The sequence below is a fragment of the Simochromis diagramma genome, unplaced genomic scaffold (genome assembly GCF_900408965.1).
Source record: "Simochromis diagramma unplaced genomic scaffold, fSimDia1.1 OVJJ01000123.1, whole genome shotgun sequence".
Taxonomy (NCBI): domain Eukaryota; kingdom Metazoa; phylum Chordata; class Actinopteri; order Cichliformes; family Cichlidae; genus Simochromis; species Simochromis diagramma.
In genome coordinates this window covers 1,602,045-1,616,462 of record NW_024386778.1, presented here as the reverse complement: position 1 = coordinate 1,616,462, position 14,418 = coordinate 1,602,045, and the positions used below count along the sequence as shown (strand labels likewise).

Below are 14,418 nucleotides of genomic sequence, written 5' to 3'. Positions count from 1 at the left end.
CAAAAGTGTTGCATTTATATTTTTGTTCAGTGTTTCTACACTTACACAACACATTTTGACACTCTGTTGAATGCTTTTATTTTCAAACTTGGCAATCCAGGAAGTATAGATTTTATTTGAAGAGCAGAGTCAGCGTCTAACGAATGAGAAGGTTTTTCGCCCATGAAGCAGTTCAGCAAACATGTAAAGCACCAAAAATGCACTTTAGGTAGTAAAGTGTTTAAAATAACTAATTACTGATGAAAGACTCGCTCTAGTTTCCTTAATTTAATTTAATATAATATAATTCAGCCAGAGAGGAAGCAGAAATCATGAGCCTGAGGAATACTTTATGCAAAACACTCGTGGAGGGGTGTGAACAGAAACCAAACAGCCACAGACGGTACGTGAAGAATGGCGCCATCTCGTGGCCTCTCTCTGTCACTATAATAACTTCAAAACTTTGTAAAAAAAATGCTTCACCTGTAAAAGTTTCAAAGTGACGTTTTTTCACCAGCAGAGCAGCTTCAGTCGATGACGTCACCGAGAGAGTCAGAACGCAAAACTACAAAGTTAGCCTGTGACGTTCATCATCATCATTATATTTGGATAGTTGGTGGAGACATATCAGTTAACAGTTAACAGCGTTCCTCGCAGCATTCAGTGGTGATTAGTCTATATTTACTCCGCGTTCTTAAAGAGCTAAAAGATTTCACAGCATTTTAAGGACTGTGTCATAACTCTGGATAAGTTGGAATCCGTAAAGTTTGAGAGCTGTGCTGCTTTAGTTTCCTCCAGACTGTGTATCATCCCAGGAGAATGGACAGAGGAGACAGACTACCGATTCAAAGTGAGTGCGTGATAGGTTGGAAGGCTACTATTATTCCCCATAGGCAGCAGAGATGGGCAGTAACGCGTTACTTGTAACGCGTTACTGTAATCTGATTACTTTTTTCAAGTAACGAGTAAAGTAAGGGATTACTATTGCAAAAACGGTAATTAGATTACCGTTACTTTCCTGTAGGAACGCTGCGTTACTGCGTTACTAAAACCGTGATTTTTTTTTGCGAGAGTGTCTCATGACAGTGACGTAAGCGAGTGCGCCGTTAGTGACAACAGCTGTGTGCAGATCAACAATGGATCACATATCGATTGTGGGAGAGAGTATGAGCGTGCAGCGTTTAAAGCGTGGAAGTACTGACTTTGAGTTTGATTCCATAAAAAGTGACAAAAACATTAGCGTTCGTTGTGCGTGGGAAGAAAACTTCTTTTTACAGCGAAAAAAACCCCTAAACTTCCAAGCAAGCACCGAGTAGCAACGACGTAATGGGAAACTCACAGAGAAACTCCGGATTCTTCAACTGACCGCTGCAGCGCACCTGCACCAGGGTAAACCTCCGCCTACCGCAGTCCTGCTTTACAGGTGAAAATAGAGCAACAGGACCGCTGAGTCTTTGACTTTATTTATTTTCTGCTGTGTTTTACTTGCATCTATTTGAAAGACTGAGTGTAAACACAAAAAATATTTTATTTTATGTGCTGGAATGTGCAGAAAATAAGTTTAAATGTTAAACTAATTTATTCAAGTCAGAGAATGTTGCATATAATTACATTTTTGCTTGATGCATAAAGTTAAAAGATTAAAACTAATAAACAAGTTTTAAAAAGAGACTTTTCCATTTGATTACATTTTGTATGATGGATTATGCAGAAAAGTAGAATTGGGCTGAAAGATCTATCGCTTTATCACCTCTTCAGGTTGTAAATCGTGTTTTTAAAAAGTAACTAAGTAACTAAGTAACTAAGTAATTAATTACTTTTGAAAATAAGTAATCAGTAAAGTAACAGGATTACTTTTTTGGGGAAGTAATCGGTAATTAGTTACTGATTACTTTTTTCAAGTAACTTGACCAACACTGATAGGCAGTATCAAAAAGCTCCATACAGCTGTTATTCATGGGGTTCACAACAAAGCAAAGGTGTATACAGTTAATACTAATTCATATTAGGTGCCATAAGCATAGAAACGATGTCAATACGATAAGAAAATTGTTATTATTTTTTTCATGTTGCATTAATGGTTGCCATTTTATTAGTCCATTACTAATCGCCTTTCTGGGATCAATTGTTAGTGACTCCATCCTCCACCAGGGGGCTTTCGCGCACTCTCCTCTTTACCGGTACCGGTCCGCGAGAGTTGAGGCTGTGAAATTTATGCTTTTCAGGGTTTTTATCGGTTTGTATGTTCCCTATGTAGTTATTTTGCATAAATTGGAATTTGTGGACAGTTTTCGCATCATATGAATGATAACAATAATATATTTCTCTGTTTGTTGTTGTAGGGGTACCAGCTGATGAACTGGTTTTTGAACTGCAACAGCGTCCGGATTTTGAAGCGATTCGGCCGATGGTCCGCTGGCTTGAATTCGGTGTGTTGCGCGGCCTCTTAACTGAGGAAAACCTCTGTGTTCTGGGCCAAGTTATTCATCAAGTGCAACAAGATGTTGATGAGGAGGTCAGAGTTCAGGACAATGATGAAGAGGCTGATAATGAAGAGGAGGAACAGGCTGATGTTCCAGTAGTGGGGATAGAAATAAATCCACCTCAAGTAGAAGGACCCTGGGTCCATAACAGAGAAGAAATCCCAGCAGGAGAAATTGAAATACACCCGGCCCAGCAAGCAGAATATCCCAGTGTGTGAATGTGAGAGTGAATGAATAGTGGCATTGTAAAGCGCTTTGGGTGCCTTGAAAAGCGCTATATAAATCCAATCCATTATTATTATTATTATTATGCCTGAAGAAATGAGGTGGTTCTGGGATGATGAGGATGAGAGTGACAACGAAAGTGTCTCTGAGAGTGGTCCTGACAGTGACAACGACGACAACGACACTGATAACAACAACAATGATAACAATGACACTGATGAGAATGACGATGATGATGGCGGAGACAATGTTCAGGATGCCCCTGTGCCACTGCCCCCCAGCCCAGTACCAGGAGGTTCAAGGAGGAGACCAAGGGAGGAGGAGGATGATGATGAAGAAAATGGGGCACCTAGAAAAAAACTCAAACTCTGAATTTTGCTCCTGGACATCTAGCAAACCCTTCAGAGGATTCAAAGATGTACGTTTCAGTGGCAGCTAAATCTGTGAGTCGTCTGCATAACAATGAAATGAGATGCCATGTTTTTTAAAAATTGAACCCATATAAATTGAAAAGAGAACTGGGCCAAGAATGGACCCCTAGGGGACCCCACAAGCGAGTGAGGTTTTTGAAGATTATGTATCCCCCAGTCTAACAGAAAAGCTTTGGTTGGACAGATAAGATTTAAACCACTCCAATGCAGTCCCTTTGACTCCGACAGTGTTCAAGCCGAGAGATAAGAATCCTATGATCTACGGTATCAAAGGCAGCACTGAGGTCTAATAGTATTAAAATGGCAGAATCTCCCAAGTCAGCAAAAGTGAAAAGGTCATTAAAACCTTTTTAAAAAGCAGTTTCAGGGCTGTGGTGGGCTTTAAAACCAGACTGAAATACTTCACTAATGCCATTTTTATCTAGAAAGGTCTGGAGCTGAAGGATAGGTTCCACCACAGCATGTTTAAAGTCAGCAGGGACACACCCAGACTGAAGACTGCTATGGACAATAGACAGCAAACTCATACCCACAGTGTCATAACATCTTTTAGTAAATGAGATGGAACAATATCCAGAGTACAAGTACAGTGAAGATTTTGAAGCAATTCACCAGATGGTCCACTGGCTTCAGATCAGTCTGCTGCGCGACCTCTTGACTTAAGAAAATCTCCGTGTTCTGGGCCAAGTTATTAATCAACAGCAACAACATGATGCTGAGGAGGAAAATCCTCAGAAGGATGAGGAAGAGGCTGATGAGGAAGAGGATGAAGAGGCTGCTGTTCCAGCAGCAGGCACAGAAATAAATCCTCCTCAAGTAGAAGGACCCTGGGTCAATAACAGAGCAGAGATCCCAGCAGGAGAAATGGAAATGAACGCGGCCCAGCAAGCAGAAGATCCCATAGCTGAAGAAATGAGGCGGTTCTGGGATGATGAGGAGGCTGAGAGTGACAGTGACCCTGAGAGTGGTCCTGACAGTGACGCCGATCACAGTGACACTGACGACAACGACAGTGATGATGATGGAGCCAAGAGAGGAAGAGAATGATGAAGAGGAAGATGGGAGACCCAGAAAACAATCCAAACACTGAATTTTGCTCCTGGACGCTCAGTGTTGCACCCATCCTCCAAACCCACTGTCCCCCATCCTAACAAACTGAATCTCGTCTTTCCCCCTCTGACGCACTGACTTCGTTTCCTGCCTCCAGCGACCTGTTCACCTGACTGCCACGTACCACCTGTGGATATCTGTTCAGCCTGTGACCCACTATGATTGTGCATACAAGTGGAATACAACAAGTGTGTGTTTCATACCACTGGTACCTTGTTAGGTGGTGATGATCGTGCTCTTACTGGTCGCAGTTATGGAGGGAGTGGTCCTATTGGTTGGCTCCCACATTAGGAAGGCAGGGTTGGGGCCTTCCTATCATCATTCATATGGTTTGCCCGTCTTCCTCCCCTTTTTCCTTCCCACTGTCACCAAATGCTTGCTCAGAGGGGGATTCAGGGTCACCTGGTCCAGCCCTAACTATATGCTTTAGCAAAAAGGAAAGTTTGAAGCCTAATCTTGAAAGTAGAGATAGTGTCTGTCTCCTGAATCCAAACTGGAAGCTGGTTCCACAGAAGAGGGGCCTGAAAACTGAAGGCTCTGCCTCCCATTCTACTTTTAAATACTCTAGGAACAACAAGTAGGCCTGCAGAGCGAGAGCGAAGCGCTCTAATAGGGTGATATGGTACTACAAGGTCATTAAGATAAGATGGGGCCTGATTATTTAAGACCTTGTATGTGAGGAGCAGGATTTTAAATTCTGGATTTAACAGGAAGCCAAAACAGGAGAAATCTGCTCTCTCTTTCTAGTCCCTGTCAGGACTCTTGCTGCAGCATTTTGGATTAGCTGAAGGCTTTTCAGGGAGTTTTTTTGGACATCCTGATAATAATGAACTACAGTCGTCCAGCCTGGAAGTAATAAATGCATGAACTTAGTTATGCTGCAATAGGCTTAGGCTGCCGGGGGACTCCCATGATTTTCCTTTTCAGTCACCTTTCTCACTCACTCTGTGTTAACAGACCTCTCTGCATTGAATCATATCTGTTATTAACCTCTGTCTCTCTTCCACAGCATGTGCTTCATCCTGTCTTCCTTCTCTCACCCCAACCAATCACAGTAGATGGCCCCGCCCCTCCCTGAGCCTGGTTCTGCTGGAGGTTTCTTCCTGTTAAAAGGGAGTTTTTCCTTCCCACTGTCGCCAAAGTGCTGCTCATAGGGGGTCATATGATTGTTGGGTTTTTCTCTGTATCTATTATTGTACGATCTAGTGTACAATATAAAGCACCTTGAGGTGACTGTTGTTGTGATTTGGCGCTATATAAATAAAGATTTTTTTAGTTGCCACTTTCTATGTGTGCTTACCAACGGTGTGTTATTCCTGACCTTGTATTGCTTACAATACAAAGGTCACTGTGAGAGCAAAAAGGTAATGTTTCCATTTGTCCCAAATCTCAACAAATGTGTCATATCGAAATCTGTAATTTTAAAAATGTAATTTTTTCCATTTTAAACAACCATAGACAACCTCACGCCAGTCATTTAGTGACAGAATTTTTACACTTAGCCATTTCTTAGTGATAGTCTTTCGGGCAGCCACACTCAAAATGCCATATAACAGCTTGATCACTTTATCCACAATACTGAGTATAAACATCCAAACAAGAGTTCATCCCAATTAAAGGGAAGTTGCATACTAAGAATAGTCTGTAACTCAGAATAAATCGAAACCCAAAAAGTGTTTATCAATGGACAGGACCAAAACAAGTGGAGGTGCTTTACTCCTTGGGCCCCACAGTTTCTCCAGCTGCTGGAGGAGTTGGAATAATGTTTACTTTGTGCAGGTGTAATAAAAGATCGGCAAAGACTCTTCCAGCCAAAACGTCTCCATATATTAGAGCTAGAAATTCTCCACTATAAAGCACATTGCTGATACCAAATGTCATTTGAGATTACCATATTTGTTTCCCTTTCCCATTTTTGTTTGATGTAAATTGTATTCAAATTCCTAACCTCCTGTAAACCCTTGTACAGTCTAGAAATCATTTTGAGACCAGGATCCACATGGTATGCCTTAACAAATATATTCAGAACAGGAAGAGAGAAAAGATCTGTTCTCTTGGGTATAAAGTTATGTAAATGATGCGGGATTTGGAGAAACCTGAAAAAAATCAGTCTTGCTTAACTGGTATTGATCTTTTATTGACTGGAAGTCCCTAAGAGTTCCCTTATCATAAAACATACAGTATGCTGTTAAGCCTTGTCCTGCCCAGTTCTTCTATCTCACATCTAACTTATTGGGTAAAAAAATCAAGATCATAAGCGCACCATCTTCAGATCCTGGCCTCTTCATTCCAATCATTCTTGTTAAGAAACTGTAACCAGAGTTTTAAAGCCAGGTTAATCCATTAGTTTCCTTGATTAATTTGTTTTTTAATAAGTGTCACGTCCCCTAAGCTTGCCTGAATTGGAAAATCTCTTGAGGCATCTCTTTTTTTTCTATCCATCTTGCTTGGTAATCTACATTACACCAGCACACTAGGGTCCTCGGTTGAGCTGAAACATAATAATCTTTCATACATGGTGTAACAGCAGTCTGGCGAGGAAGGAGTGGCTAGCAGGTCCAGCGCGCATGTGGTGTGGGGGTTAGCCGAATAACCCGAAGCCAGTTGGTTAAATCCAATAACAGACCTTTACTCGCTGTCAGCAACATTACACCTTATGAGCCAGGTCTCCACGGCTGTACTCGTCCGTGCATACATGCGCGGAGATCGTTACAACAGTACGGTTTTCTTTGAGCATGGAATGGCTGCCGCTAACAACACACACCCACTAGGAGACTCCCACAGCAATAGTACAATATCAGGGCGTGACTCGAAATTTAGGATTGGTATTAAGTTCCATCTTTTAATACATTAATAGCCATGCCATATGTTAAAACAAGATCTAGAGTGTGATTAAAGTGGTGGGTTGGTTCTTTTACATTTTGAGAGAAGCCCGTTGAGTCTAATAACAGATTGTTGGGTTCATCTAGGCACAAACCCCGCTGGAACACAAGACACTCAATAACTGCACGACAAAACAAGACAAGGCAGAGCTTGTGGCTCGCGAGGGAAGTCAGCCCAGGCCTTCACCTGTCCTTAGCCAACTTCAACTGATTCCTTCGCTACAGCCCTTTTTACTGTCAGCAAGCAATCATTCATGAATATGAACTCTGGCACTTTTAAGAACACAGAACAGGACAGTCTGGTTTCTAAAGCTATAATGGAAATTATAACGTCGAGGCCACTTCCTCTCATCTCATGGTACACAAGTGCAAACAGATTTTTATCAGACCTAATAAGGATAAGATACTTTATCAGCATACAAATGATTATGTATTTCTAAGGATAAATGATTATATGTTCCTAAGCACAAATGACAATATAAAAAACATCAGTTCCAACAGATTAAATGCCGTGTTGAGGCTGCCATTTTTAGCATCTACATGGATGTTAAAATCACCCACAATAATTATTTTATCTGAGCTGATAAAAAGTCTGAGTCCAGCTACCCAATTTTGCTGTGCAAGAAACTGCACAATGACAATAAAAGCTCTAAAGTGTACGTAAAGAACAAGTCAACAAAGTCGCCAATTTGATGTAGATGTGCAAAAATATGATCACAAGTGCTTTACAGTTAATGGCACAAAGTGTGTTTGAATAGAATGAATGACAAAGTGATGTGTGTATTAAACACATTCAATATTAAACTGTAAACCTGTCCTCAGTAGTTTTCTTCTGTCATTGATGCACAAACTTGTCAGCAGGTGGAATATTGAACCTGTTTGGAGGCGGAGCCGGGCCTTTATATGGACGTTTCTCTACACAACAAAACATACAAATACAAACATCCATCCATCCATTTTCTTCCACTTATCCGGGGCAGGGTCATGGGGGCAGCAGCAGCCCAAGCAGAGAAGCCCAGACCTCCCCAGCGACCTCCTCCAGTTTATCCGGGGGAACACCAAGGCATTCCCGGCTCTCGGCTGGCCTGGGTCTGCCCTGGGGCCTCCTCCCGGTGGGACATGCCCGGAACACCTCACCCAGGAGGCGCCCAGGAGGCATCTTTGTCAGATGCCCCAACCACCTCAGCTGGCTCCTTTCGATGTGGAGCAGCAGCTGCTCTACTCTGAGCTCCTCCCGAATGGCCGAACTTCTCACCCTGTCTCTAAGGGAGAGGCCAGCCACCCTTCGGAGGAAGCTCATTTCCACAAATACAAACAGCAAAAGACAAACTGCTGCTGTAGACTCTCATGGAGCTGCACTGAAAAGCTTCTTAGAATGATTTACCCGCTGAAATAAAATAGTCATAAATAAAACATATAATGTTAAATACTTTGTGTTTTTGTGCCACGGTGCTTTGTTCGCCTGAGCATAGCAGCCATAGATCTTCTTTTCTTTCCTGTTCAACATGCCGTCAAGATCCTCATCGTCATGGTGACGTGCCCGTGGCTTCTGGGCTTGGCGCGCCGCGTCCTCAAGTTTCTGCTGATGCATCAGGCTCTGTGCTCACCTGAACCTGCACCTGTGGAGTTTTAGAACTCCATTAAAGGCTGAGCGACATGAGCTTGTTAACGCTCAGATTTTTAGTAAATACAGCTCAGCTGCAAGGATTAAACAATCTGCCCTGTGTGCGTGTGTGTGTGTGCGTGCGTGCGTGCGTGCGTGTGTGTGTGTGTGTGTGTGTGTGTGTGCGTTACACTGCTAAGGAACTGGTGGTTGCAGCAAAAGACTATCATTTAAATATTCCATCACACGACTGATAACACTGTATCAACCATCAGCTCAGCCACTTTGTCTTTTATTAGCTGCAGAAAATGTTTCCATCAAAACCACTCCAACCCAGAGCCTTTGGTTGTTCACTGGTGCCTCACAGACGTGATTCTTTAGACTTGTGTGTGCGACTGTTTACTAAAATGAAAGAAGGCATGACAGCAGGGAAATGCAGCCTGTTCTCTTCCTTCTTCTTAAGATTCAAAAGACATTTTAAGCAACAACTTAACTGACTTCAAACTTGGATTACTTTCTGTTCAAGGGCCAAAAGTAACGACTTTTTAAAAATGTCGTCTAGAAACAAATATCTGCATCTGAATATGCATGAAGCTGCAGGCAATCGACACATTTCTGCTTACACCTAACTACACATGAAGTCAAGTTTGTCCTCGCTGCTCAAGATGCTTTGGGTTTGTGAGGAGCCCTGTGAGAGCTGCGGTGTGAGGAGAGGATACCAGAGCTCGGAGCCGAGGCTGGGCTCTGTGCTGTCGCATGTCAACAATCACCAAGCAATATTTTTACCTTCACATAGTATTTTTTCTTATTTGCATTTAGTGTGACTTGATAATTAATTAAACGCCCATTCATTTCATTCGAAACATTTAATAAATTATTCATTTATTTAATTCATTTTGTCACTCCTGGCCCTCTGCAGGCCTGCACCGTTAATATTGCACTGACAATGGCTCATCATTTATTTACCTTCTACATCCTCTGCAAAGGATTACGTTATTTGCTGCTAAGAGACCGTAAAACTTTTCCTTGAGTGAGAGATTAACAGTTAAACGGTTCAGCTTCAACATTTGTTTAAGGTTGATGTTTCTTTTCTTTAAATCACATTAAGCCAAATTCTTTAGGATTAAAATAAATTAGAGCAACATTCCCCTTCTCTTGAGGACAAAGCCTCCATGCAGCGGTGTAGCCTACTGTACTGGAAACACCAGGTCATTTCTGGTAGTCTGAAAGTGGTTTTGGGCTGATGAGAACAGGCAGCTTGATCATGATAAGTACTTATTATCAAACCCAGGGATACACGAATGCTCCAGATCTGGTTCAAGGGGAACCAATAAAGCTCACTTCACACTAAACCGACTTCTGCCAGTTAAGGCAGTTTTTGAAGGTAAGACCATTTAAATCGATATAATTTAAACAGTGATTGTTAGAACAACAGGAGTGCTGTTGTTTTATCTTTGTGGCGCCAGCTTAAAGTTAGTGCGCAAAGGTTAGCTTACACTGTATGAAGTGATTACGAGTTACCATATCATGACAAAGATGTTAGCTAATTGGTAAATAAAGGTACTTATTGTGAATATTTGTGTTTTTAGTTTCGGGAGAGTCGAGGAGACAAATACACAAAAAGTGAACGAGCATCTCTGAACCGAGGAGGGGACCTAAGGAGACATCGTTCATCCTCTTGCAATGCTGTGATTGCAGCCGTTGATCAATTGTCATGACAATTTACATGAATTTACATCTTGTCATGATTGAGTAAAAGGATGTTACAGTCCCTGATAATGCATTACATTAAATGTAGGGAATCTTGAGGGATGGCTGTTATGAGGAAAGCCCAGACGCTTTTATCAGCAGCACACATCGTTGTGTGCCTCAACTTTCGGTCTTTTACCCAGGCTAATCTGCCATTTTCCTCCTTAGTTAGGTTTAGGGATTAGAGATCTGATCTAAATTATCATTTTAAATTTGGGACACATCGTCAGTAGTGGACCTTGCATTCATCGGGTGTTTCGGCCATTATCACTAGGCACCCTCATCCAAGGAGGCCCTGCCTGATCAGGCCCCCGAGTGTGTCACTGGTTTATGTTAAATTGTTATTTCTCTTCTTTCTTCTCAGTTTTCTACAGCTTATTTTCTTCTATCTATTCACTGCAACTGAGAAATAATACTTACCTCTTTAGCATTTATGGAGTGTCGCTTCTTCAAAGGGATAAAAAAGGTGATAGAGAGAAGTAAGACAAAACCTACACAAAAACTGAGCGAGCGTCTCTGAACTGAGGAGACATCTTTCATCATCTTGCAATGCTGTGATTGCAGCCGTTGATCAATTGTCATGACAATTTGCATCAGTTTACATGAATTTACATCTTGTCATGAAACTGACCTCGAGGCCCATTGTTAGTCAGTGGTGCTAGTTTCAATCATTAGGCAAATGTACTGTTTTTAACACTGGAGAGGCTGAAGAAGTCACTTGGATAAGTGATGAAACATTTCTCCTGCTGAATATACAACAGAATCTTCCTGGGAACACCCGGTGAGATCCATGTTACTTATACGAGTTACAGAATTATGTGATACAGAACTATGTTAAGTTTAAATGTACTCGAGAGCCACCGGAACCAAATTCCTTGTATGTGTCTGCACATATACTTGGCCAATAAACACGATTCTGATTCTGAAATGTTCTTTTTAAAATAAATACCACACTCAGTCTTATGTTAAGGGTTAGTCAGGTTAGTTTTAGCTTTTCTGACTCTTGATTTACAGACTAACTCACTGTTATTTAGAAACTGAGAGTCAGTGGAATATGAATGTTTTGTCAGTAGTTAGTAGATCAATCAAGCACTCACTCATGTTACTGGCTCAGTGTTTACACACTTTCCAGCCTCTCAGTCTAAGAAACAATCTGAGGAGAGGCAGCCGCCTGAGACTGAAGGAGTGTAGAGACCTCAAACAGGACAAAACACAAACTACAGGAGACAAAGGCTAATGACATGCAGAGTGGCTTATGGAACCAGCCCTAACTACAAGCTTTATCAAAAGAAAAGCTAAAAGCTTAATCTTAAAAGAGCATGTCTGTCAGCAGACTCTCCTTCCATTCTACTTTTCCGAATTTCTAAAAAAAAAAAAAAAGGCCTACACACTGGGTGGCTGTGTCTCGGGAGGTGGAGCAGTCCAGTCGGAAAGTTGGCGGTTTGATCCTTGGCTCTTCCAGTCGGCACGTCGAAGTATCCTTGGGCAAGATACTGAACCGTGAATTCCACTCGCACTCAAGAGTTTCACGTGGTTGTAAGACAAGATGTTTAGATACAGAAGGAAGCACGTGTGTGAGTGTGTGTGATTAGTTGGATGAAGGTTAGAGGGGAAGGTTATAATTTACAGGCTATAGTATGTAAACTTTAATAAACCTGGATCACGAGCACACAGATGTTTAATGTTGTTTAAACATGGCTGACGTGGGTACAGGATTATTGACCTGCTTCTAGAAAAACCCCAGATTCTCCAGTATTTAGAAAGGTCGAATCAGCTTTGCTTTCTATTGTTTTGTTCTATTTACATGAGGTCTCATATCTCATCCCCAAGCTTAATATGAAATATTTTGTTAATATGAAACTACCTCCAGTAGATGGCGATAAAGTTCCACTGACAACTATTTGATGTTGATTTTCCGCTCACGACTTTGAATTCCTTGCACCCATTGTGTTCACTCATTAAAACATTCATAAACACGCCACCACCTTCTGCATCTATGGTAATATGTGTGCCCACGCACAGCCCGAGGGGACAAAGTGCATGATGGGAAGAACAAAACATACTGGAAAGATGTCAGAAGCAAACACGATGCCAACACACACAGGCTGTCGCAGGCTGACACTTCCTCTGTGGCATTCTTAAACCATAAGACTGCAGTCATTAATATGTTTTAATATCAATTAGACAATCATTTATATTTCTACACTGTTGGCGCTACCTCGCGCTCCCTGTTGCAGATCGTTTAGGCTTAGTTGTGCTTGTAATTAACAGAAGACGGTCCTGATTGGTTTGGTTTTAATCAGATAAATAAAAGCAGGTAAAAAGACACGTTTAATACCATTTCATACATGTTTGTCTTTGATTCTAATGACCAAGAGAGAGTGCACACACACTCAAAAGGCCCTGCAGCTTTCCCCTTCTACAGTAACCGCTCCCCCGGTCTTTCTGCAGAGCCTCAGGGAGCTGAACACTGATAACTGCTGCAGTGATGGGAGCCAGCAGGCCGCCTGGCTCCTCACATACCACTAAGATCTGCTCATTGTCCCAGCAGCCTCCCAGATAACATATTTATACCTCCTACCTGGTCATTCCAGTTTTCTCATTAACTCTGGGGTGCAGGGAGGTGATATCACATCTTAAGCAGAGGTAAACAGAGAGGTTGGTTTGTCAGACACTAATAGCAAACGGCAACACAGAACAAATTCACACGTTTGGAGAAATCATGCTTTTACAGTCGCGTACCGTTGCCCACACAAGCTGAAGAACACCAGAAGAGCACTGTTTTGGTAAAGTCCAAGAGAGGGAATTTTGGAATAGTTCAACTGCAACGATCATTTTCATATTTAACTTAAAAGCTTAATCATGTTTATTATCTAACAGTTTAGGTAATAATTTGAGGAAGGGGCTCGTTATGTTTATTCTGTTTAGTTTTCCACAACAACAGTTGCCTCAAGGTGCTCTATATAGTAAAGTAAAGAAGCTACTATATCAGAGAGAGAGAGCAATCAGATGTCACCTATGAGGATGCACTTGGTGACAGCGGTGAGGAAGAACTCCCTTTAAACAGGAAGAGTCATTCTGCAGAATGAGGCTGAGGAACAACACTCGTCTGCTGTGAGAGGTGGGAGGGCAGAGAATGGGGACGAGGGCAAAAAGGTCTTAATCCGAGAGACGTTATAATCCGGTGTTTGGGATTTGAGGCAAAATGTCTCCCTGAACCAACCTCGCAGAAAATAATCCCATGATTTCAAAAACCCAAAGTCAGTCTAAAGTACGATATGTAAGAACGTTTCTAAAACAGAGCAGTCGCAGATAACAGGCTAATCTTCTTTTTATGATAGCACAAAAATAAATAATTTACCAGCAGGTTCCTGCGTGCAGGAGGTGTCCTTGAATAGATATGCTGTAGCTCTATCAGCTCCACAGCTGATATTTTATTTCTGACCTTGAACTTAAAAAGTATCCAACACACACCTGTAGGACAGGTGCACACAGGAAAAAGTGTCACACTCATTAACTGGCAACCCAAATGAATACAATTTTAATTTAAGCACACAACAGATATGAAACAAAACTCCTGTGTGCGTGCGTCCTTAGATCGATGCGGTGTATCTGCAGAAGGCATTTAATGAACATATGAATTATTGAAAGCATATGTATGGAGTAGCAGAGAATGTGGAGATTAAAGGCCTGCATGGAAATGAAATATGTTAAATAACACAGATCTTTGTCGCTGGTAGTAACTGTAACAGCTGTAACAGAACACATTGTTCCCTCAGCTGAGCAAAAGATGAGTCCACACATTCTATAACCGCTGGGTCAATATCACGTAACCCACCAGGCGGCTTTAGCAGTAAAATGGACCACGGTGGGACAAAGGTGTGTTTATGAAATAACTTCCTGACTTCATGGCTTTGTTGCAGAGACCGTTCTCCTGCTTTCTCGGAGCATATATG

At 41.8% G+C, this 14,418-nt stretch overlaps 1 protein-coding gene across 1 annotated transcript in view; it reads left to right on the top strand.

The window, feature by feature from the left end:
- The first annotated feature begins 298 nt into the window (after positions 1-298).
- The window catches only part of LOC120720571, a 914,567-nt gene continuing 900,447 nt past the window's right edge, over positions 299-14,418 (top strand). Inside the window, exon 1 of the mRNA XM_040010298.1 lies at positions 299-829. Coding sequence (XP_039866232.1) covers positions 799-829 — 31 coding nt within the window. The 5' untranslated portion in view covers positions 299-798. The remainder of the gene's footprint in view (positions 830-14,418) is intronic.